This window comes from Galeopterus variegatus, unplaced genomic scaffold, assembly GCF_000696425.1.
Source record: "Galeopterus variegatus unplaced genomic scaffold, G_variegatus-3.0.2 Scaffold6715, whole genome shotgun sequence".
Taxonomy (NCBI): Eukaryota; Metazoa; Chordata; class Mammalia; order Dermoptera; family Cynocephalidae; genus Galeopterus; species Galeopterus variegatus.
The window spans coordinates 27,007-53,468 of record NW_007732826.1 but is presented as its reverse complement, the minus strand read 5'-3'; the positions used below and the strand labels follow the sequence as shown (position 1 = coordinate 53,468).

General features: G+C 43.2%; 1 protein-coding gene across 1 annotated transcript in view; it reads left to right on the top strand.

Moving 5' to 3' along the window:
- The window catches only part of LIMD1 (LIM domains containing 1), a 67,854-nt gene that overhangs the window by 31,252 nt on the left and 10,140 nt on the right, over nt 1-26,462 (top strand). Inside the window, exons 2-3 of the mRNA XM_008591169.1 lie at nt 4,913-5,014; nt 24,616-24,683. Of these exons, the coding sequence (XP_008589391.1) occupies nt 4,913-5,014; nt 24,616-24,683 (170 nt within the window). The remainder of the gene's footprint in view (nt 1-4,912; nt 5,015-24,615; nt 24,684-26,462) is intronic.

Sequence of the window (26,462 nt, the reverse complement as noted above, 5' to 3'; positions counted from 1 at the left end):
AGAGGCTGTCGAATTTTATTCCTTAAACCCCAGCAAGATGAGTTTACTCCTCAGTCTGGGCCAGAGCGTTGCACTGGCTCATGAGATTCCTTTCACCTTTCCTTTTTGTTGAGCTCGAGCAGGGCTGGGAGAGGCTGTCGAATTTTATTCCTTAAACCCCAGCAAGATGAGTTTACTCTTCAGTCTGGGCCAGAGCGTTGCACTGGCTCATGAGATTCCTTTCACCTTTCCTTTTTGTTGAGCTGTCTTGGAGGCTCGTCCCCTTCACGTGTTCATCCTGTGGATGGGTGGAAAGGGGTGGTCACACCCCACTAGACTGTCGAGCCTCCTCTCTGCTCTGCTGTTTGCTGTGCTCTTGGCAGCTATCATTTCTACCATGGGTTAAGCAAAGAGCCTACAGTGATTAGCAGGGAGAAAGTGGTGTTGCCTTTGGGGGTGGTTTATGCCACGTTCGTGCGCAGAATTATATTCGCCAGTGCATTGTTTTGATGTTACGTGCAGTCTGCTTGGAGTGTGCCTTGATTGCTGCCTGACAAACTAGCTTTTGTTGCTTATTGTAAAGGTTGAGTCAAGTCAACCAGGGGACTTGGGACAGGGTGGTCTGGAAGTGGACCTCAGCATCACCAAATGGTATAACTCATACCTTGCCATGGCCTGATATGTGATGTTTTCCAGAGAGATTTCTCCCCTGTCATCACATTTGAATTATGCTGTAGCCAGTGCTCAGCAGACTTCCATGTGATCTGTTTCTCTGTTTTTCTGTACGTCTGCTGAAGGCACACTAAGCATACTTTGTCAGTGTCTGTGCGTGTTCAGAGATGAATAAGACCCTGAACCTCTGTAAAAGGCACCTATGGGGGGACAGATATGGGTGCCCAAGTTACAAGGGAGCGGGCACCAGGAAAGAAGTTGAGGAGGAAAGGGCTGTGTGAGGAGCCACGTGGGATGTGATTCAGCTCAGCATTTCTTTGGGCGCTGTGGAGACCTCAGTTAAGATACAGCTCCTACTCTGGAGGTGCTCACGGTTTATAGGAGAGGCAGGCAGCTGCCAGGCAACCAGTAACCTGCCATAGCATGGAGGTGCTGTGTCCAGCGTGAACTTCTCACTGCCATCACTTCTAGTCCACTCGATCCCAAATGCCAGAAGCCCCACCTGACCTGGCTGGGTCCAGCGGCCACTTTCCTCTGGCTCTGAGTAGCAGCCATCAGCACCACTGGTTTCCAGAGCGATGAGCCTGCTTCATGAGCCTGCTTCATGAGCCTTCCAGATGAGTGTTAATGACAGAACCCTGCCCTGCTCACACTTTGCTGCTAGGTGGGTGCCGACAGCTCTGAGTGTGCCAGTAAAGGAATGCAGTTTACCCAGAATTGATGTGTTTCCTACCTTGAGAGCAGCTTAAGTTGTATGTAAAATCACTGGATAGGAAGAAATGCTGACGTCTCTGAATTACTCGATGCTTTCAGTTTCCTAGTGATGGGGGTTTTGAACTCTGAAACACAGTGCCTGTTGAGATTGATGTTTGCTAGTTACAGAAATGCCTGCTTTCCGGTAGTACTCTCATTCTCCTCACACATGCACGTGCACACGCACATGTGCGTTTCATAGCCATCAGAGAGAAGATGGAAAGGAAGAGGCATGTGGGAAACAGAAATGCCTGCTTTCCGGTAGTACTCTCATTCTCCTCACACATGCACGTGCACACGCACACGTGCGTTTCATAGCCATCAGAGAGAAGATGGAAAGGAAGAGGCATGTGGGAACTTTCTGGGGTTGCTGGAAATATTCTATATCTTGATTTGGTTTTGTGTTACATAGATCATTTGTCCAAACTCATTGAATGGTAGACTTATAATTTGTGTGTTTAACTATGAATTTTACCTGGAAAAAGTAAGTGTAAGCAAATAAATAATGAACTCTTGGTATTATATGGAGGCTGAAGTCTTTAGGGGTGAAGTGGACTGCTGTCTGCAGCTTATGTTGAAATGCATCAGAAATAAGATGGATTGTTGGACCGATCAAGGGGCGGATAGCAAAATGTTAACAATTGTAGAACTGGGGTGGTGGGTATATAGGTATGCCCTGTATGATTCTTTCAACTTTTCTGCATGTTTGAAAATTTTCATAGTAAGATGTTGAAACAGAAGAAGAACTGCAAATAACCCATACTTGGGCTCTTTAGAGCTTTCCATGAATGCTCCCAACAGTCAGTTTTTTTGGCTGACACAGTACTGTTTGCATAGACTGCTTCACCCTGCTTCTTAGTGTTGGTGAGGGGCTGAGGGTCCTTGGTGCAGTGTTTTCTCCTTGTACCTGTTGGTGTGGGGCACATTTCACGTTAGTGTGGACTTCCTTTGATGGTGATGCAGTTTATCAGTTTAAGGTTGAATGAACTCTGAAACACAGTGCTTTCTACTGTGACGGCAGAAAGCTGGGGATTTGCAGCCTGAGAACAGCCTGACATTGGAACCGGAGTTAGAATTAGAAAAAGATGCCTGAGTCCCTACTGACCAAAGGACACGAGCTAGTTACCCAGTTGGATGCTGGGGGAGCTCCTTTATGTATATATCTATAAAGATGATTTTTCAAAAATTTTAACATGATACAATATATGTAAACGTATTCAATTTTTTGAGAGTAGACTTTTTTGCATCTATAAAGTAACACCTGCTCTCTTGTAAGAATTTTTTTAAAAAATACTAAATGTAAAGAAGTAAAACCAGCCATAATTTTACAACCTAAAGAAACCACTCTTTACATTTTGGTATATTTCCTCCCTGAATCTTTTTTTTTTATCTTATGCATTATCTACATAATTGTGTTGCCTTTGATTTGGCAGTAATGGGGGAGTTCTTTGGAAGGAGACTCCAATGCCTCCTTCCTGTGGACTGGCCCCGAGCCGGGCTGCTGTTGTAGGGATTCTGGGCTGGCTAGACAGAGACTTCCGACTTAGTCATGGAGCCTGGGTGAGATCCTGGGAGGCTGGAACTTCTTAGAGAGCGTGCCTCCTTCCTGTGGACTGGCCCCGAGCCGGGCTGCTGTTGTAGGGATTCTGGGCTGGCTACAGAGACTTCCGACTTAGTCATGGAGCCTGGGTGAGATCCTGGGAGGCCGGAACTTCTTAGAGAGCTCAGCCAGGCCTGCCAGGCCATGGGGAACCTGTACCACGACACGTGCTTCACCTGTGCAGCCTGCAGTAAGTGCGAGAGGTGGGGGGTGGGGGTATGGGGGCAAAAGGATCATGGGGACTGAGAAAGAGAGGAGAGGGCAGATCATCTTTCCTGGAGACACTTGGCCTATGGCCCTCTATGGTCCCACAGAAAGGCAGGACAGTGTCCTTTACAGCAGGGTTTTTTTTTTACCACCAGCATAAAGCCAATCAGGGTAAGGTGACTTGCCACAAAGTACCAAAGATTGCCTGTGACTTTGGTGATAGGTTGAGTGGGTTCCACATGATCCCTAATAACATCAGTTTGTAATGTATAGCAGAGGTCTTAGAAGATTAGCGGGGAAGTACTGGGATACACCACTGTCTGCCTATTACCAGCTGTCTCCCCCCCTGCAGGAGCCAGCCAATAAAAGGTGTGGGGCGGGTCACTGCATAACTCCTTTACCCCCATCTCTGGTTTGGAGGCTGCTGTCTGAGCATGAGGTCAGAAACCTGGCAGGGGAGCTGCCACCATAATCCAGGGCTCCTGAATCCAGGCTCGCGTTGTACTTCCCCGTTTTTCTGGTTCTTCCTCCTATAATTTGCTTCCACCTAGCCAAACAAAAAGAAGGGTGTATTCTTTGCTCTGTATCATATTTTAGCCTGACTTCAGAGAGTTTAAATAATCTGCTCTAGTCACATAGTACATTGTGGAGTCATACTTCAAGACCAGGTCTCCCAGTAGGCACTTTGTAGTTGAGGCAGAGGAACTCTTTAGAACTTTTTGGTTTACAAAGCAACCTTTTCTTAAGCACTGCTCCTGGGACCATGCCGTGTGGATAGAACTAACCACCATTTCCTAATTAAGAAACTGACACTCAGGGAACTTACCAGGTTTAACCCAAACTGCTTGGGCAGTGAGTGGGTAGGAGGCTCCGGGTTAGAACCTGCCTCTTCTAATTTCTGGCTCATCATGTTGCCAGAAGGAGGGGAAGGAAGGGTGGAGAAGGCTGAGAGGAAGGCCTTGAGGACTTGAATGGACAGAGGGTGGGAGTAGGATATACCAGGCAGGGGGACCATCAGCAAAGGCTGAGAGCTGAGACCCAGTGGGGCTTGTTTGGGGGCGAGGGGCTGGTGGTGGAGGGGCAGGGGAGAGCACTGACCTTGCAGTCTGACACACCTGGGGCTTGGGTCCTGATGCTTTTTATAAAAAGTGAGGATAATAAATCCTAGTTGGTGGTTCCCACTGAGGATTAAAGGAAATAATTTAGTTGAAATTGCCCTACCTACATGCTTGGCATATTATAGTCATGGTACAGCTTTTTTTGACTATGTCTTATAAACAGTGGAAGCCTTTGAAAGCTCTGAGCAAGGGAGTAGGTCGACCAAGCCAAGGCATTCTGAATATGAGCATGGTGTTGTGGTGGACAGCGTGGGGCCAGAAATCCAGCCTCATGGCTTTTTCTGCAGTTGAAAGGACTCATAGCTGAAAGAGTGGCAGAGGGAGAGAGAGAGAAAGACATTTCAAAGGAATAATCCAGGGAGCTGGCCAGTTAGCTCAGTTGGTTAGAATGCAGCCTTGTAACACCAAGGTCACAGGTTCAGATCCCCATACTGGCCAGCTCAAAAAAAAAAGGAGTAATCCATGGGATTTGGTGACAGGCTGGTTATGGGAGGAATGGTGACTTGCTTTGCTCATTGGCTTTTTTATGACTCCATTTACACTGGTTCCCTCCCGACTCACTGGTGTGTTCTTGCCTTTGCAGGAGCCTGTGTGAAATGCAGCAAAGGGGTGTTTGGGGCCAGCCAGGCCTGCCAGGCCATGGGGAACCTGTACCACGACACGTGCTTCACCTGTGCAGCCTGCAGTAAGTGCGAGAGGTGGGGGGTGGGGGTATGGGGGCAAAAGGATCATGGGGACTGAGAAAGAGAGGAGAGGGCAGATCATCTTTCCTGGAGACACTTGGCCTATGGCCCTCTATGGTCCCACAGAAAGGCAGGACAGTGTCCTTTACAGCAGGGTTTTTTTTTTACCACCAGCATAAAGCCAATCAGGGTAAGGTGACTTGCCACAAAGTACCAAAGATTGCCTGTGACTTTGGTGATAGGTTGAGTGGGTTCCACATGATCCCTAATAACATCAGTTTGTAATGTATAGCAGAGGTCTTAGAAGATTAGCGGGGAAGTACTGGGATACACCACTGTCTGCCTATTACCAGCTGTCTCCCCCCCTGCAGGAGCCAGCCAATAAAAGGTGTGGGGCGGGTCACTGCATAACTCCTTTACCCCCATCTCTGGTTTGGAGGCTGCTGTCTGAGCATGAGGTCAGAAACCTGGCAGGGGAGCTGCCACCATAATCCAGGGCTCCTGAATCCAGGCTCGCGTTGTACTTCCCCGTTTTTCTGGTTCTTCCTCCTATAATTTGCTTCCACCTAGCCAAACAAAAAGAAGGGTGTATTCTTTGCTCTGTATCATATTTTGATTGTTGATAGAGAGAGCCTGGTTAATGTGTGTATATCTAAGTATATATGTGTATGTGTGTTTTCTACTTTCCCATTTCATTTATTATAATAATCTAGCTTAAAGCATGATATAAGGGCTGGCTGGTTAGTTCATTTGGTTAGAGTGTGGTGCTGATAACACTAAGGTCCAGGGTTCAATCCCTGTACCAGCCAGCTGCAAAAAAAAAAAAAAAAAAAAAAAACCCACAAAAACTACCAACAACAAAATAAAAATTTAAAAACACCATATATATGGAATTAAAATTAGATTTATATATATGAGAGTACTTCAAAAAATTTGTGGAAAATGGAATTAACAGATAATATGAATCTTCCCATGAACTTTTTGAAGACCCCATTGTACATATGTGTGCATCTATATGTATATGGCATATGTGTGTGTGTGTGTGTGTATATATATATATATATCTGTAGGTGTACACACACACTTATTGGATTTTGTTGATACTGCATTAAAACATATCGTTGGCATCCTATCAAATTCACGTACATTTACAAGGCAAGGCCAAGGCCTGGCTGGTTTGACTAGTAAAGCTATAACAAGCTACTTCTGGGTTCAGGTGGTTTATTACTTACATAGACAGCAAAATAAGAATATGCCAAAGGTGCCAGCTTCCTGGGTCCTTGTCCCATACACCAAACAGGATGACACTAAAACAAAAGGGGCCGATGACTGCAGTGCACACATTGTGGGATCCTGACAAGCAATTGTGGACTGCGCTGAGTGGTCTCAGAGTCCACGGTTCTGTTCTGAGGGGGCAGACAGAAAGCCCCATACCTCAGTAGAGGTGAGAGACTGTCAGCTGACAGAATCCCAGGGGAGACAGGGAGGTGGAGGGAGATGTCCTCACCTCCTTTTGTGTTCTGGAAGGCCACAAGGTGTTCCACCAAGACTCAGAAACCTTTGCCTATGTGGATATGTGCAAGTTCTCCTGGGTACCGTGGTGGGTTCCCCTATGCAGATACGCCCATATCTCCACCCACTGACAAGAAGCAGTGATGGTTAGTTTCTTTTTAGCTGTGAGAACAACGCAACAACCACAAAGAAAATTTTAAAGATAGAAACCTACTATGTTAGCCTTGTAGCACGCTATTTTCACTTTCATGTTTTCCTTTCCAGTTTTTGTCCAAGTTTATATACGTTTTTTTAGAGTTGTGATCATGGTATACGAACAGTATTGTATCCTTTTTGGTTTAACGTTAAGTCATAAATTCATAATAATTGTTTTAACAGTTACATGGTAATCGACTGAGCTGCACCACGGGTTTATGGTGTTTAGCTCATTTTGGGTTTGTGGGTGGTTACCTATGGCCCTGGTGATGTCTTTGTGCCTGCATCTTTTTTTCCCTCTGCTGAATTGTTTCCTTGGTGTTCGTTCCCAGAAGTAAGCATTGAGGGGGCAGCATGTGGGCGCTGTGTGGTTTGTTAAAGTTCTCTTCTCTGGACGTGCTCCTCCGGCTGCCAGTGTTTGGTTGCCATGGAGACGTGTTGCGTGCTGTGGGTCTTTCTCCCGCTGCAGGCTCTGCCCACCTGAGGTGGCCATGCCCCATGCTGGACGCTCTCAGGAAGGTGTTGGTACACCCTGGAGTGGGAGGGAAGGTCGGTGGAGAGGGCAGGAGCGGACTTGGCTGGTGGCCATGCACACTTGTGTGTTGAGTGGCCAGTCCGAGGAGGGGAAGCTGGCGCCCATCTGTGGCTAGAGAGAGGCGGAAGGAGAAGGAAGGAACAGTGCTCAGACTGTGGGGTCAGTGGAGTTCTCCTTGGCACCTTCCAGAAGAGACTGTGAGGGAGAAAGTAGGCAAGGGCCTGTGTCCTCATTCCAGGCAGTTTCAGATCTGAAAACGTGGTAGTTTGTTCATTTTGTAAAGAGTAAACAAATCCCATGTTGGAGTCAGGGTGAAGCCTGTTTGCCCTGTAAGTGTTCTCACAGTCTATCATTTTTTGACTGTATGAGTTGGAGAATGAATGGACTAGATAAGAGATGCCACATGCTCTCCTCCCCAGCAGCCCCTGGAACACAGGGAGCCCAGGACGTGGGGGTGGGGGTTGGGAGGCAGCCAGGCCTGCGGCTGGTGGAAGTTACGCCCAGTCCAGGCCTGAACTCAGAGGAAGGCCGCAGAGGGCTGGACCCGGCCCACTCAGGGGACAGTGCTGGGACGTGCAAGCCAAGGCCAGAGTTAATTTCAGTGTCATAACCTACCGCTCATATTCCTGGGTGGGGGAATGCACTGTGACCTGCCAGCCATACCTTACAGAGGGCATAATAACAATGAAACTAAGAATAATACCATTTCTCATCCCACTTTCCAAAAACCAAACGTCCGTGCCCGGTAAAGATTGTGAATGAGTTTTATAGAGAAATCTCACTCATTTAGACCTAGTCGGGGCCAAGTCTGGCTGAGTTAGTTAAAGCCTACATCTAGAGCACTCACAAAATGTCCTTTCGCTACTTGAGGTAAATAAAACAGTGAGAACTAGCCTCACGTGGTGGAACAGATTCTTAGTGAATGAGTAAGTGGTGACTGGCCGAGCAGTAAGTTCACATCTGGAGTGTGGGAGGGTTCTTGCCGGCTGTTTTGTTTTCTTACAAGGTCTAAATACTGCCTCTGAAATCCTTTCTTTTAAAAAAAATTATTATTTTTTAAAATTGACAATAATTGTGTGTATTTACAAGGTACAATGTGATCTTTGATCCATGTATACATTATAGAAAGATTCAGTCAAGCTAATTAACATATCCCTCCCCTCACCAACTTATCATTTTTTTTGTGGTGAGAATGTTAAAAATCTATTTTTTCAGCAATTTTGAAATATACAATACATTATTATTAACTGTGGTCACCATGCAGTGCAGTGGGTCACTAACACTTATCCTGCAGCCTCACTGAAACTTTGTACCTTTTGATCAATATTTCCCTTTCCCCATTCCACCCCCTCCCTGCCAGCTTCTGGTAACCACCTTTCTATTGTTTCTATATTGACTTTTTAGGTTCCACATATAAGAGAGATCATGCAGTATTTTTTTGTGCCTGGCTTATGTCATGTAGCATAATGTCCTTCACTTCCATCCATGTTGTCTCGAATGACAGGATTTCCTTCTTTTTTAAAGCCTGAATAGTATTTCATTGTGTATATACATAACATTATCTTTATCTGTTCACCCGTTGATGGACACTTAGGTTAATTCCACATCTTGGCTGTTGTGAGTGATGCTGAAATGAACATGAAGTACAGAATCTCCTCGACATACTGATTTAATTTCCTTTGGATATATACCCAGAAGTGGGATTGCTGGATCTTACGGTTCTGCTTTTAGTTTTCTTGAAGAATGTCCATGCTGTTTTCTAAAATGGCTGTACTAATTTACATTTCCACCAACAGTGTGCATGGATTCCCTTTCCTCCACATCCTTGCCAATACTCATTATCTTTTGTCTTTTCGATATAGCCATTCTAACAGGTGTGAAGTGAAATCCTTTACCTTTTTCTTTTTTCTTTTTTGGTGGCTGGCCTCTTTACCTTTTTCATTTAGTTCGTATATGACCTCGTCAACCCGGCCTTTGAAAATGCTCACTCATTCTGAATTAGAATCGAGCCTGAACTAGGGAGGTCTTCCTTTAATTCATGTCAGGCTCGCTTCCTTAAAACAGTCATCGCAATATTTATGGGTAAGTTTTCTAGCTTACTGTGGACGCCACACCACATAAGCCCTCCACCCACAGCAGCTCACTAAATCCTTGTAACAATCCAGAGTTCGGCATTATCATTACCCTCACTTTACAGATGTGCAGGGAGAGGCTTGGAGAGTTTAGTTTGCTTGTTACATTGCTGTTAAGTAGCGTGCTTGGCACTTGAACCCAAGACCATATGGACCCACAGTGCTTGCTCTTAGCCACTGTATTAAATACCTTTGCTTAGAGACAGTACGTGACAAAGAAGGGAACCTGGCTCTGGGCTTGGGATTTTGCCTTGACCACTGGGTTTTCGGCTACCTTTGAGTTGTGAGTGCGGGAGAGTCGCCTGGGACTTGGAAAAGGGGATGTAGAATTCAGTAGTGGAGTAAGGGCTTTGATCGGAAGTTTATTCCTTAAGGCCTTTGATCCCTGAATTTCTGAGCTGTTGAGGTGTCCTGATATTTCTCACTGTATTCAGCATTTATACATGGGCTGAGTGAGTCAGCTAGATGTAAGGAAAGAGCTAAAGGTCAAGAATGTGAGAAGGGAAGAGTGGGCAGATACTAGAGGAAATCAGTGAGTGAGGGAGAGACCAGGAAACAATCAAAATAGACTGGAGCTGGGCGAAGGGCTGGGCAGCTGGGAAGAGAGCAGAGGGGCGACGCTTATTTGGCATGTTATCGAAGGGTCTCTTGTGTTTGTCCCTAGCAAACCCAGTTCTGGTGCACTGGAACTGGGACCAGACTTGGTTTCCCAGGTCAGACTTTGTTGGTCCAATCAGGCCATGACATCCCTAACAGTGGGAGGACATCAGATTCTCCATGCCTGTCACATGAAGTGAGTCTTGTGAGGAGGAGTCTGGGGGGTGTTGGACTATACTGTAGAGGGCAACTTTGGTGTGACCTATGCCCTTATATTGCCATGTCTACCTTGCAAACACCTGATGTTGCACATGCATGATTCTGATTGGAAATCTATACCTTTTCCCATCAGTGATCCCAGCCCAGGGGTGATACCTGGTGGTGCCCAGTGTGTCACCTGTCCCCTCAACTCTAAGGGGAGAATGACCATGGGCACTACACCCTATTTAGCATGAAGATGTTACACTAGGTGCCTCATCTCAGAGCCAGAATTCTGGGTTTGGGGAGTAAGGTCTTTTTGGAGGTCTGAACTTTATTCTGGCATCAGAGACCCTCCTCAGGTTCCTTGGGTATCTCATCTTGCTGAGAGGACGCTTTCTTCCATCTGTCTCTCAAGTGTTCTCTTAAATTCTGTCTCTAGCTCTGGCCCCTTCTGCTTCCTTCTCTCCCTTTCCTGCTTACTCCTCGCTTCTCCTTCTCCTTTCATTGACGGTTCTGTTGCACCGTCAGCTTGTCTGTGCCTGTAATGCCTGTGGTCATGTGAGACACTGGGAGTGTTGGCTCTGTCTTCTCACTTGCCCCCTGCACTATGCTAACCTTCCATGGGAGGACGTGGGTCTCAGAGTGGTCACATAGCTGGGGCGTGGGAGATGGGAATCATACTCAGGTCCTGTGGCCCACAGTGTATGCTCTTGCCACCGCATCCACAGTGCTCAGCCTTTACCATCAGCCACAGCCATGAGGAGCCTGTTACTGGGCAAACTCCAGGCTGCCTGCAGAGTTGCTGGTTCTGAGGTCTGTAGAGACAGGCCGAGGTGCGCACATGTGGGATGAGCATCCCAGGGGATCCGATGCAGGCGACTGGGAACTTGCCGGTGGCCCTGCAGTTGGCTTTGCCACCTACCACTCTTTACCGTCATTTGGCTGCACCATCCAGTACAGCAGCTACTGACCACATATGGCTTTTGAGCACTTGAAATATGGCTAGTGTGACTGAGGAACTGGATTTTTAATTTTATTTCATTTTAATTAAAGTTTAAATTTAAATAGCCACATGTGGCTGGTGGCTACGGTATTGGACAGTGCATATAGTCTCCAGTTCCTAAATCTTTTCTAACAAGAGTTCACTTAGTAAGAAATCATCAGTGAAATGTATTACTTTTCATACTTTATACATCACATAGTCAATATGGTCACATTGTAAAAAAAATACACATGGGAAAATAAACAGCCAAAAAAAAAAAAGTACATTGTACCTGCATAGACATTGTTTCTGCCTGGCTGTCATCACGGTGTATGTTTGCTCTTATGCCCTGCTTTTTCCACATAGACATATATCATAGCCTTTCCCTCATTGCTCCATAGTCTTTATAACCATCTGCTGCAAAAGAGAAATACCACATGTCCTCACTCATAAGTAGGAGCTAAAAAACCAGAAATTTAAAAAAAAAGGAAAGAAAGAAAGATATGAGGATCACAATAATATGTTGAACTTTCAAAAGGAGAGAAAAGAACTGAGGTTACCAGAGGTGGGAAAGGGGGAAGAGGGTTAGTGAGAAATTGGTAAAGGGCCACAAAAGTGATTACATTGTGTAATGTTGAATATAATATTTATCCTGATTAGAGCATCACATATTGCACACAGGTATTGATATTTAACACTCTACCCCACAGATATGTACAATCAGTTGTTTCAATTAAACAACAACGTGGTTGGGTCATGAGGGCGCTCACAGATTAATGAATTAATGGGCTAAAGAATTAATGTTTTATCATGGGATGGGTTCATTATCATGAGAATGGGTTTATTATAAAAAAGCCACTTTGTCCATCTCTCATAAGCCCCCTTTCTGTGCAATGCCCTATGCTGCCTTGGGATCCTAGAGTTCCCACCAGCAAGACGGCCCTCATCAGATGTAACCCCTAGACCATAGACTTCCCAGCCTCCAGAACTATAAAAAATAAATTTCTTTCTTTTTTTTATTTGGGTGGCTGGCTGGTCCAGGGATCTGAACCCATGACTTTGGTATTATACGGCTGTGCTCTAACAAACTGAGCTAACTGGCCAGCCCCTTCTTTCTTTAGAAATTAAAAAATAATAATAATAATAACCATCTGCTGCATAAAATCTTGTTGACTTAATGACTCAAAACCCACAACCTTCCCACCAGTTAACATTTAAAGAGAAAGGGAACTCTTACCACATGAGCTCCTGACTCTTTACAGGGGCCCCGAGGCCGGATGTGGATCCTGTGGCTGGTTTTCAAGGACCAGCTACTCCTTTGGGGTACTGACCAGTCTGGGAGGCTGGCAAATACAATGCTAGGGCAGGGGTGCAGTCCCTCCTCTGTGGTCAGGGCTGTGGGGACAGCTGTGCCTCCACACTAGCAGCAGCCCCTGCAGTGGTCACTGCTGGTGGTATTTGGATGTGGCAGGGTCCCAGGTGCCCTATTTTGGGCAGACCCTTTCTACCTCTTGCGTGGGTCACTGCTGTCATCTCCTAAGTGGTCTGTGGTCCTGTTTGCTTCCCTGCCTACCTGTCCCTCAATCCTCACTGGTCTTGGAGCACAGCAGTGAGGAGGCCACTCCCCAAGTCAGAGACCTTCAGCCGCTTCTTGCCTTGACATTGTAGTCCAATTCCTTCACTTGGTGTTTAATGTATGCCTTAAGCCAGTGCACCTCCCACTCCCATCCCCCGAGTTGCACTGAACATCGCCTGCCCTCCCTACCCCTTTGCTTCGTCACCCCCACCCTTCATCACCACCCAGGGAGGTATCGCTCTCCCTTCAGTGTCCGCCATCACGGCTCCTCTGATTTTGGGTCTCACATACACCTTGTTTATTTACCTGTCTTATGGCATTTGAAATTATAATTAGATTGAAACTGTTTGCGGGGATCTGTGTCTCCTCCTAGATGGTCAGTTTCAGGAGAATGGGGACAATGTTTAACTGCCCTTCATTTACCTCCTGCTTCTCTTTAGCACCTTTAGTGTAATTCTAGACACACAGTTAACACTGAAAACATGTTGGAATAAATAAGGGTGGCGTTTACCTGGTACCTGGTACCCATTAGCTTCACTCCCTGTTACTCAACCCCCTTCAGTGCTAAGCAACCACTAATCTACTTTCTGTCCCCTTAGATTTGCCTATTCTGGACATTTCATATAAATAGAATTATACGATATGTGATTTTTAGTGTCTGGCTTCTTTCATTCAGCATAATGTGTTCTAGGCTCATCCATGTTGTGGCATGTGTCAGTACTTTATTCTTTTTATGGCTGAGTAATATTCCATCCTGTGGGTACCCCTCACTTTGTTTATCCATTCAGCAGTTGGTGGATGCTTCTTTTTACTTTTTGACTATTATAAGTAATGCTGCTATGAACATTCCTGTACAAGTTTTTGTGTGAACATATCTTTTCAGTTCTCATTGTAGATACCAGGAGTGGAATTTCTGGGTCATATGGTAACTCTATGTTTAACTTTTTCAGGAACTGTTTTCCAAAGCTGCTGCACCATTTTACATTCCCACCAACAACGTATGAGGGTCCCAGTGTCTCTACATCCTTGCCAACACTTGTGATTATTTAACTTTTTGGTTCTAACTATCCTATTGGATGTAAGTTGGATCTCAATGTAATTGTGATTTGCATTTCCCTAATGACTAATGATGTTGAGCATCTTTTCACGGGCTTATTGTGTGTCTTATTTAGAAAACGTCCATTCAGATCCTTTGCCCATTTTAAAATTAGATTCTTAGATTATTGTTATTAGATGATCTTTAAATTAGATTACTTAAATTGGATTTTTATTATTGACTTTTAATAGTTCTTTATGCAGTCTACATATAAATCTCTTATCAGGTATATGGCTTGCAAACATTTTCTCCCATTCTGTGATCTTTCTTTTCTCTTTCTTGATGGTGTTACGTGCAGCCCAAAAGTTTTTAAATTTGATGCAGTATAATTTATCTATTTTTTTCTTTTGTTGCTTGTGTTTTGGTGCTTTATGTTAGAAAACATTGGCTAACCCAAGGTCACAGAGATTCATGTCCATGTTTTCTTCTGAGTTTTAAAAACATTTAACAAGTAAGAAAATATTTGTGCATGCAGTTACCATTTCTGATCCTCTTCATTCCTTTGTTTAAATCCAGATTTTCATCTGGTACCATTTTCCTTTTGCTTAAAGGACTTCCTTTAATTTTTTTTTTTTTTCAGTGTTGATCTGGTGATGAATTTTTTCAATTTTTGTATGTCTAAACTCATCTTTATTTCACTTTTGGTTTTAAAAAATATTATTTGCTGGGTATATAATTCTAGGTTGATAGTTTTTTCTTTGAGTTCTTTAAAGATGTTTCACTATTTTCTCGCTTGTATTGGTTTCAATGAGAAATTTGACATCATCTTTATCTTTGTTTCTCTATAACACGTCTTTTTTCTCCAGCTACTTTTAAGATTTTCTTTTTATTATTGATTTTGAGAAATTTGGTTATGATGCCCCTTGCTTTTCATGTTTCTAGTGCTTGGGGGGTTTGTTGAACATCTTGGATCTGTAGGTTTTAATCTTCATCAAATCTGGAATAGCTTTTGATTATTATTGAAATTTTTCTCCTATACTGTCCCTTCCCTCTGCTTCAGGGATTCCAGTTTACCCCTTGTAAGGCATCTTGAAGTTGTCTCACAGCTCATTTACACTCTTTTCATTATTTTAAAAATTCTTTTCCTCTCTGTTTCATTTTGGACATTTTCTATTGCTATACCTTTAAATTCACTAACGTTTTCTCTGGCAATGTGCAATCTGCTGTTAATCTCACCCATTTTTTTTCTTTTTTTTTTTTTAGCACTGGCTGCTACAGAGATCGAACCCTGGATCTTGGTGTTGTCAGCACCATGTTCTAACCAACTGAGTTAACTGGCCAGCCCCCCCAATGTATTTTTCATCTAAGACATTTTAGTTTTCATCTCTAGCATTCAGTTTGGGCCTTTTAAATATCTTTCATGTCACTATTTAACTTTTTGGACATATGGAATAGAGTAACAATAACTTTTAATGTCCTTCTCTGCTAAATCTGTGTTAGATCTGCATTGATTTTCACAGATGGATTATTCTTTTCCCTATGGATCATGTTTTCTTGCCTCTTTGCATGCCTGGTAATCTTTGATTGGGTGCTAGACATTGTAAATTTTTACCTTGTTGAGTCTTGGATATTCTGTATTTTAAAAATCTTCTTGAGCTATATGGTCTGGGATGCAGTTAATTTGAGTAACTTTGTGTCAGTTGAATTGGATAATAACTACAGTTCGGGCTTGGATTTTATGTTTCATTTTTCTGCATTATTATATTTATTAATTTTTACTTCCTTTTTAAAAAAAGCTTTCTCATCATTGGGATAACCATGCATTTTTTTACTTTTCAGGGAGGTATTTGGGAACTGAAAGTTGTGGTGAAGTCTTAACCGTTATCATTTATTTTTCCAGAATAGGTTATAACTTGTTTCTATTTTTAGAGGGAAGGGAGAATTGTGAGTATTATTGCAAGTTTAGTTTTATTTGTCAGAGTAAATGGCTGCCCTCTCTTTGTGACATCCTCACTGGTGTTTCCTTCATTAAACTACATTGGCTTTATCAGATCCATTTTTCTCTTTTCAACTGAAGATGCCCTGAAGGCAAATATTAAATATTCATTTACCGCATTTACAGGAAATATCTTTCTGGAGTAAATTCTCCTTGAATCTGTACATTTATCAGTCGATATTTTATAAACTCTTTTTGGGGTAGATTTTCTTTGAGTCTGTACATTTATAACTCAGTATTTTATACACTATTTTATAAACTATAGTAGGAAGTTAAAGAGCAACTTTGACTACCGTATTCCAAAACTCGGGTATATGTTTAGTGAGCATATCACCAGCTCTCTCCTGATGGGAGGAATTCCTCTGCCAGAAGCAAGATGACCCTGAAACTAGAATTCTAAAGATGTAACCCTGACACCTACCCCCCCAACGTTTTTATGTTTAATGCACATTATCCAGGGATGGTCTAGGTCTTAGCACTTTTGTTTGACCAAGATAAATGACATCAAGTGGAACGCCTCTAACTATGCACTGCCATAGAAGTGAGTGGGGACAGTGAAATTCATCCCCATTCAAGGGAGTGGACTGGAGATGGTATTTGACTGGGAATGCCAAGAAATCCATTTTCTTCCCTGCAGTGGCCTGAGTGTTTGTATCACCCCCAATTCATATGTTGAAACCCTAATCCCAATGTGATAGTATTTGGAGGTGAGATCTTTGGGAGGTAATTAGGTCATGAGGGTAGAGCTCTCATGAATGGAATTAGTGCCCTTATAAGAAGAGGCCACAGAGCTAGTTAGTTCTCTTTCCACCATGTGAGGACATGGCAAGAAGATAGCTTTCTGTAAATCCTGATCCTGTGGGCACCCCGATCTTAGACTTCCAGTCTCCAGAACTGTGAGAAATAAATGTGTAAAGCACACAGTTTATGATATTTTGTTCTAACAGCTCGAACTGTCTGAACATTTCCCGTAGTCTCAGAGATATTCCTTTTGGAACTGACAACAAGAGGGACAGTAATAGTGTGCTTGAAAGGCTGTCAACCAAAGACCAGGGTTCGAATCCCAACTATTCTTACTTTAGTTACATGGGTAAGTTTGACTGACTTCTTTAGCTTTTGTTTCCCCGTTGGCAAAATGAGGATTCGGTAAAACTCTACCATAAAGTGATAAGTGAGATTCAACTGCCTGCAGTGTGGGGTCATGTTATTGAAACATTAAATGACCCAAGCCTGCTACCTCAATCTTTCTGGTCATGGCTGTGATTTGGTGCCACCTAGTGGTGTTTGCATGTTCTAGCTTAAAAGTCAGTGAGGCTTCTGGATCTTGCACTTGATTGAATAGAACTTTCGGGACAGTGGCAGTGATTCTAGGAATTTCCAGGTTAGTTGGTGTCTGTTTCATTGGCCAGATCTGGAGTGACTCAGCCTGGAGAAAAACTTCTCTCTGCCCCGCTGCTTCTCAAGACCAGGTCGCTTGCTGTTTCCTGCCTGGCCTCACCCTCCCCTCAAAGTCCCCTTTCTTCAAGGAAGCTATACATTTTAGCCTGTCTCCACACCAATCAAGTTGTATCCAAATGGGTGACATCACAAGGTATTTTTACAGAATTGTTCATGACACTTAATTGAGATATGAAATAAGTAAAGGGCCCAGTACATAGAAAGTGCTTTAAATTATGAAAATTCCCTTCTCCATTCCCTAGTAGGAGAGAGAAGCTGGGTTCTGCATAGAAGTGTGCATTCACATGCATTGAATAATGCTGGGCAGCCTTGTGGCACAATGGAACAAGCGTAGACTGAAGAGTAAGACAAACCCGGGTTTCCAACTTACCCTCTTACTACCTGGGTGAGCCTCTCTGAGCGTGGATTTCCTCACGTGTGAAATGAAGTCAGTAACAGTTAACTCATAAGTATCATGTTTTTTTGAAGAGAAAAGGACACTCAGAAAGTTGGGAGTAATCCCAGGGTGTGATTTCGAAGTATTCCCAAGAATAATCGATTGCTGTATCCTTGTGCTGCTCCATGATATTAACATGGGATGGATTTCATTTCTGCCTAACTCTTTGGTGACACTTAGAGTAGGATGACTTTGAATGCAAAATGACCTTTGGACTTCTCTGTAAAAAGCATGTGGCAGTACAGGTGCAGAAAGCAGTGGCTAATGATGCAATGACACATGCAGCAAGGTCTTCAAGCATTTCCTAAAATACATGAGAGCTCTGGATGTAGTACCTGAAACATGGAATCAACAGATGTTAGTTTTTTCTTCCGTTCTAACAAAATACAAACAAACAAATATGAATGTGGTATCCAGTTTCTAAACTTAGATGGTCTTTCAAAACTGAAGTGAAAACTAAAGTGTGACTCTGGCAGAGCTAAGCCCTGCCCTTTTGGGTCTGTGGGGAAGTCCTTAATTTTAAAATTTGGGAATAAAGGAAAATCAGATATAATCTCTGAGCCCCTCTCTTGGTCTCTGGTGTCTGGGCTTGGGACTCCTCAGCTCAAGGGACTGGCAGCAAGAGGATTTGTCTAGCCAGCTGGGCAATATTTGAAATGATGATCAAAGTAATATCTGCTCATTATTAAACTTTTGGAGAAATGCAGAAAAGTATAAAGAAACAAACATCTAGCAAACAAACTACCCCCCTCCATCATGCAGATCCCAGTTATGTCCACTCAGAGGCATTGTCCTGCGGCCGATTTCCTCTCCAGTCTTTTTTCTTTGAATTTCTTGTTTCCATAGTTGAGATACACATTTTTAAAATCTTGCTTTTTCATTTTTCACATTATAACCTAGGGGTTTTCTTTTCTTTTTCTTTTTTTTTTTTTTTTCATAGCATGAGTGGCATTTTTTTATGACACAGACTCAGAAACAGATGTGGTAAAAGAATGATTTGTAATTTCCAAAATAACCAAAAGACCTCTTTGTTTATATTAAGCTGCCAGTTTGGATCTGAGTAAATATTTATCCACAGTTTTTATTCTTTCCCAAAGCTAAGTCCCAGATAGCCCCACTGAGTCAAAGTTTATCGTTTTGTACTCTCATCAGTAACCTATAAGCAGTGACAGCAATCACAAAGACTTAAAAATCTTTGTTGATCTGATAGGTAAAAAAGCTCTTGTTTAATTTGTGTTTCTTAGAATACTATAGGGTTCCATACTTTTGTATGTTTAATGATCTTCCTCTATGATCTTTGAAATAGAGGTAATCTGCCCCCTATTAAAACAAACAAACAAAAAAATTGGTTTTCAGCTCGGATTGCTTAGAACTTCCTAAACTCCATTCCGAAAACCAGAGTGTGCTGTTCTCCTTGCATTGGATCAGAAGCCTCAGTTCTCTGGGAAGTCCTGGGCCATTGCCTGGTGTCCCTCACTCTCTCTAGTGGCCCTACCTGCAACTGCCGCCCCCCTCCTTTCCTCGCATAAGAAATGGTTCATCCTGTGGGAAGTCCAGGAAGGGACAGCCAAACAAGGAAACACCGCGGATGGGGCTGGACTTGGACTTTATTTGTGGCCAGTGTGTGGATTGCTTTCCTTTCTGGTTGTGCAGCTCCTCTTACGGTGGTCTGTGTCCTCGTCCTTGCTCCTGAGGGGGGACTGAGGGTTGAAGGTCAGCTCTCACCCAGGTGTCTAATAGGGCCAAAGGTGGAAAAGTTACTCTTGTTAGTTCTCATTTTCTGTTTTTTTTTTTTTTTTCCTTTTTGTCTTTTTTCGTGTCCGGCAACGGATCGCAACCCTCAGTGTCGCGCCCGTACCGGACTGGGACCGGCAACGGGATCGCAACCCTCGGTGTTGCGCCCGCACCTCGCTCAGCCAGTGAGCGGGAACCGGTCTGTATGTGGGATCCGAACCCTCGGCGGGAGCGCCGCCGCACTCCCAAGCGGCGCACTGTAGCAGTGCACCACCGGCCGGCCCTAGTTCTCATTTTCTTTTCTAAAACTGGGGCCTTGGAATCCTTTTATAGAGAGGAAAGTTTAAGTAAGTAAAATAATTAAAATTAATTTCCGTGGCTGTCAAGAGGGTTCTGTTTATGAACCCTGAACTCATTTAGCTGTAGATGGTCATTCTTGTTACCTAGTGTAGCCGACTGAGGAAACACTTGCGAAGGTTCTAGGATGGGAACCATCTAGAAGAGAGGGTAACAGTAACTTCGAGGGAAGGACAGGAGAGCTGAAGAGTTGTAGCCTTCTACGTATGCTCATTGCCCTTTCCACATTCCCCCACTTCATTAAAATTCGTTTTAGATTATAAAAATAATATATAGTCATTGCAAAAAAAGAACTAATTAAAAATCACCTATTTCCTACACTCAAAGATAACGACTGTTAACATATGATATACAGGTGATGTGTATGAGTATACATGATCATATATGTGATGTGTATGCCTATAACTAATGCACATGTACAAGTGCTTGTGTACCTTCTTTAAAAGTATTTTAAATATTTTTCCATGTTATTAAGTCTTTTTTGTAAATACAGTCTTTTTTGTGGCTGCATAATATTCCAGCATGTATATATGCCATCATTTATTTAATAGGAATTGTAAATTTGGTTGTTGCTCATTTTTGATGAGCTGTTATAAATAATGCTGAGATGAGAATCCTTTAAACAGTCTAACTTTGATGATCTCTCTAGGATAAATTCCTGAAGTAGAATTTTGGGGTTAAAAAATAAATCTGAACTTTGTAAATTCTGTTGATATTTAATACTAAATTTTTCCTCAAAAAGCTTGTTGCAGTTTCTGTTGTCCCCTGCAGAGTGTGAGAGTGTCTGTGTCGTTATTAATGCTGAGTGTTACCATTCTTTTTAACCTTTGCCAGTCTGATAGGTAATGCATAGTATGTTATTTTAATTTGCAGTCTTTTTTAAATCATGGGAAAAGCTAAAGATTTTCTTTTATAGTTATTGGTCATTCATACTTATCTTGCAGTATGTCTTTTTCCTTTCTATACCCATTTTTTATAGAGAGCCATTAATTGAGTTGTTTGTGTTTTAGGGTTAAGTCCTTTTCTGTCATATAGTGTAGGTGTTTCTCTGGTTTGTCATTGCCTTTTGGTCCATAGTGTTTTGCCTAAAGAAGTGTATGTGTGTGTGCATATTTTAAAAACTATAGGAAAGTACTATAGGAAATAACCTTTATTTACTTACCACCCAGAATGCACAGACATTTATATATATATATGTTGTCATTTTGGCTCTGTATTTTTTTAATAAAGGAAATAAAATATAGATAAGTTGGGATTGTCATGGTTCTCCTTCCCATCCTATCCTTTCCTTCCTTAGGGCAGCAGCTATTATGATTTGAGTGTCGCTCCTTCTGGTCCCACTTTTTCTACTGTTACCAATTTACAACTATCAGTGAAAACGTACAGTGCTAGTTTGTGTGTGTGCTTGGTTACATATACTCTATACTATCATATCGATGTATCTCTGGGTAATTTGCCTTATTTGCATATCAGTATGTTTAGTTCAATTAATAACGATATGTATATATCTAGTCCCTTCATTCTGGCTGCTGTGTAGTATCACATCCATTTAATGTTACTCCAGATTCTTCCTCAACTTGTTTATCGATTCGTCTATCTTGGTGAACACTGAAGATGCTTCTAGTTTTTCTATTAATAGTGTTGCCAACGTGCACCAACTTGTGTGTATTTGGGGAGATCTTCTCAAGGAGCAACCTTAGGACTGTGTTGTGGGTTACGTAGATTTTCAGCTCTATTGGTCTTGACAAACTGTTTCCAGGTGATCATCCCATTTGACACTCCCACCAACAGTGTGAAAGGTTTTCTCTCACCCCATACCTTCACCAAAACATGGTAGTGTCAGACTTAGTAATTTTTGCCAATTTGTGGGAATGCAATAGAATTTCATCCTGGTTTTAATTTGCATAATCCTGATTGCTAGTGGGATTGAACATCTTTTTATTGTATTATAGATATTATCAATCACCTTGGTATTGTCCTAGGTTTAATAGGTCTTCCCTTCTATGCATTTTCTCTTCTATCCTTTGCTCACTTTTTCCTATTGGGTTACTTTTTTTTTTTTTTAAATTAATTTTTTTCATTGTACATGTATATGGGGTACCATTTGTTGTTTCAAGGCAGGCAAATTTTGTATAATGATCTAATCAGAATAGTTAGCATATCTATCACCTAAACATTTATCATTTCTTTGTGGTTCTAACATTCAAGATTCTCTTTTCTGGCTATCTTGAAATACATGATACAATATTATTAGCTGCTGTCACTCTAGAGCACCAGAATTTATTTCTTTTTGTCTAACTGTAACTTTGTAATGTTGTATCTGTATACCAACCTTTCCCTGCTCCCCCTCCCCCTTCCCTGCCTCTGGTAACCACTATTCTACTATTTGTCCCTCTTTTTTTCTCTTTTTAATTTATTTTTCTTAATTGACTCATGGTAACTGTATATATTTGTGGAGTGCAGTATGATATTTGGGTACAGCTATACTGTATACAGTGATCATATCAGGGTGCTTAGTGTATCCATCATCTCAGACATTTGTCACTTCTTTGTGTTAGGAACATTCGATGTCATCTAAACAAGCTATTTAAAGATACACAGTAATTTGCTGTTAATTGTAGTCTCTTTATATTATCATAGAATACTAGAGCCCGTTCTTCCTATGTCTACTATTTTGTATCCACTGGCCACTGTCTTCCTATTCCCCCTTCTTTTTGCCCCCACCAGTCTCTAGTAACCACTAGTCTACTCTGCTTTTGAGATCAACTTTTTTAGCTTCCACAGATGAGTGAGGACATGTGGTATTTCTCTTTCTATATCTGGCTTATTTCACTTAACGTAATTTTCTCCAAGCTCATCCATGTTGCTGCAAATGGCAGAATTTCATTCTTTTTTATGGCTGTGTAGTATTCCATTGTGTATATGTACCACATTTTCTTTATCCAGTCATCTGCTGAAGGACATTTAGGTTTGTTGCAAATCTTGGCTGTTGTGAATAGAGCTGTGATAAACATGGGAGTGCAGGTATCCCTTTGACATGTTGATTTGGGTTACTTTGTTGTTGGTGTTCTTTACATGTTTTCAGTACCAATACCATGTTACATGTGTTGTATCCATCTTCTGATCCACGGCTTGCCTTTCCTTTTTTGTTCAACTTGGCATTTATTGCATTCTTTCAGTCCTTTGCCAAGCCCTCCTAGTAGGACGCTGACTTGAGATTACAGAGTATTAAAAAGTTCTATAGGAACCAGCAGAAGGGTTGGGGAAGCATTGAGACAACACTAGCTCTGGCAGCAACAACACCACAACAAAAAAGGGTCTGACCACTCAAAGAAGGGCAGGGCCTTCCAGAGAAGTGAAGTAGGGAGGTGCGACGGGGGTGGTCACCAAGAGTCTCCAACTTTCCTTTCCTACCCTGAGCAGCCAGGAGTGGCCGGCAGTGCACGCTTCCGCCCCCATCTCCGTGGCCTCCCACCCCTGTCCTGGGAGCCTCTCCTGCCTCCCTGCTGAGAACAGTTTGGCTTTTCAACAGCTTTGTCAGTTAAATTTATGTTGTTGTTTTTTTGTACAGAAATTTAAATTTTTGATGTACTTATTAGTCTTTAACTTTATAAGATGTGCTTTTTATTTCTTACCTAAGAAATCTTTTCCTTGCCAAAGCCAGACTTTATTTTCTTATAATAAAAAATTTTTAAAAAATAAAATACAATATAAAACAAAAAATTTAAAAGACTGTGCTTATAACAATTTCTGTTTTTCACACAGATCTTTAATCCAGCTGGAGGGCTTTGCTTTTGTAGCTTGATTTATCTCTTTTTCTATGGCTTTTCCTCTGCACTGATGCTTTCAAGGGCCTCTCTGAGCTCCGGCGAGTCTCCCTTGACCTTGTCTTCTCCGATAACCTGTGCTGCTTTGTCTGCTCTGGGCGTCATGAGGCAAAGACAGTCAGTGTTTGTCCAGGGGACTCATCTGTGTCTTGAGGACTGTTAATGTTGGTAACATTCATGATTTTGCTTTCCTGTGTGGACCCTGGCCCCAAGGGGCTTGATTTCATTCAGTGCTGAGAATTCATTCAGTTTCTGAAACTCCCATGGAGTCTATTGAGGATGTTTTGATCCTGGCACTGGAAATGTTCTCAAATCTGTGAATGCTGCTGAGAAGTAGACCCAGGGACTCCCAGAAAGATGCTCCTGCTGACCTTGAACATGCAGCCCCCTTGTGTTTTTTCATAAGAGATGAAATGGGTTGGTACAGTATGTTTTTCTTGTCAATGTCTTAGCCTTATGGAAACTAGTTACATCTAAGGAGTTGGGGTGCTTTGAATTTTTCTCACTCTTACCCACCCCATTTAGATCAAGAGAAAACAAAAAGCATTATCCTTCCAACAATGTGTGTTTTCTACAGTTCATACAAAAATAAAGATGTGAAAATAAGAGTTAACCAATTTATAGGACATCCCCTGGAGAGCATGTCAAAGGTGACTGTCCTAAATGCTTGTGGGAAACAGCAGCTTCATGGGACAATGTTGCCTGGCAACCCCACTCTTGTCATCCTGTCACCATCCCGTCACCAGCTTCTTTCTAAGCAGAGAGGTGCTAGGAGGTGAGCATAGGATGATTTCCAAGTTAGCCCTTGGGTCTTTCTGACAAATAGCACCTGCCAGGGGACCCTTCCTCCTGGCCTTAGCCTGCCCAGTGCCAGGGGCCACAGCATTTTTTAGTAACCAGAAACTGTGACAGATAGTTGGCATTTTTTGCATGTTTATTTCTGCTTTAAAAGATTTTGCCTTTCTTTTCACTGTTTTCACTACATATGAACATTTTTCTTTTTACTCTGCTCTTGTGTTTTTTTCTTAGGCCGAAAGCTGAGAGGAAAGGCATTTTATTTTGTCAATGGCAAAGTGTTTTGTGAGGAAGACTTCCTGGTGAGTATGTCACAGCCTCCCCTCCCCTGTCCTGGCCAGTCAGAGGGCAGAAGCCTGGAGAAGTCTGCGCCGGCACCATTTGGAAGCTGTACTGCTGGAGAGAGGGGAGTTTCCTTCTGTAGGTGCATAGGGTTGGCCCATGTGCCTGAAGCAGATGATAAACTGCAGAGCTTTGTGCTTTGAAGGCACTGTAGGGTCACTTGGCCTGTCCTCTTGCTGCTTTCCCCAGTTCTGCCTCCTCCACCCATCTCTTAAGCCTCTGGACTCGGACCCTGCCTCTCTTTTCTTCTGCTGCCTGCTGTCCCTGGGAATCCAGCCTTTCCCATGGATTGAAAGCCCATCCATATATCGACTCCCAATCTGAGCTCCAGCCCGATTGCACCTCTGAGGCCGGCTGCTGGCATCTCACTGCCCACTGGACATGTCCCCGGGGCTGTCCCCCAGCCTGTCACATACCACTTGTCTGAGGCAGAGAATATCACCTTGCCTTTGGTCCTTCTCTCTGAGAACTGTGTCCTTGGTTCCTTTTCAAACCCACCTCCTTCCCTGTCTCTACCAGAAAGCAGCCAAGCATTGAGCTTTGAGCCATGTGTCTTCCACGGTTCTGCCCTAGTTTACACCTTCAGTGTGGCTCAGCCGGGCTGGTCTAACAGCCTCCCACACTGCCTGTGTGAGGAGGCCTGGTGCCTGCTCAGCCCAAGGTCCGTGCCCTGCCCTTCCTCAGCCACTGTGCAGCCTCACACCTGTGCACCTCTGTGCCTTTGCTTGTGCCAGTTCCCATGCTGCCATGTCTCCCCCTTTCTTGGCCTAGATCACTCTGACAGCCTTCCTGTCCCTCCTACCCCCACAATGGAGTGCCCTCCTCTGGCAGGGCAGTTGGTAGAGCAGCGTGTCTGTTTACAAGTCCTTCTCCCATTGACTGCAAGCTCCTGGGGAGGAAAGAATGTGCTTCTTCACCTTGACACCTGCAGCTCCTGACTCACTGCCAAGCACAGAGTGGGTGCTCAGTTGAACTGACCCTGTCGTCTCAGGGATGAGGAATGTGAGACCCAGAGATGGCCTCGGGGCTGCTTCTCTGTGGACGTATGAAGCCCTTTTCTCCCTGTCTTCTCTTGGAGAAAAGCTGTATTTGGTTTTCATGGAGAGTTGATTCATCGTGAGTTTTGTTTGCCAGTAAGACAAGCAAATCCAAACTGGCTTAAGCAAAAAGGAAAATCATCCAGCACTGACTCAGGAGTCATTTTCTCTCCAGTTTTTGGCTCTGCCTCTCAGTGTTAGCTTCAGCCTTAGGCACTATATGATAGCTAGATGTTGACAGCACTCCAGAGTTTACATTCTCTCGTTTAAAATCTGATGGGCAGAGTGCCCGTTTGTCTTTGAGAAGACCCTACAAAGGTCTCCTGGAGTCTCATTGGCTCCTGTTGGGTCACATGCCCACCTCTGGACAAAATCATTGGTGCTGATTCTGATTGGCCAGGTCTGAGTCAGTGCCCAGCCTTGGCGCCAGCCTGAGTCAACCCCACAGGAATCATGGGAACCACAGGGTGGGAGTGTGGGAGCTGGACCCCAAATGAAGGTAAAGAACTGTCAACCCTAGAGTGGGGGTTGGGCTGGGCAGCAGAAATCTCCATGACATGGGGTAGAGTTGCAGAAAGTTTCACTTTTCTTTTTTCCACCTTCCTTTCCATTACGTTCGTCCCCACCCCATTAGGTTGTGTTTGTAGTACCTAAACTCCTAGTATTTTCCAGTGTGTAGTATCAAGTACATTTTCTGAAGAG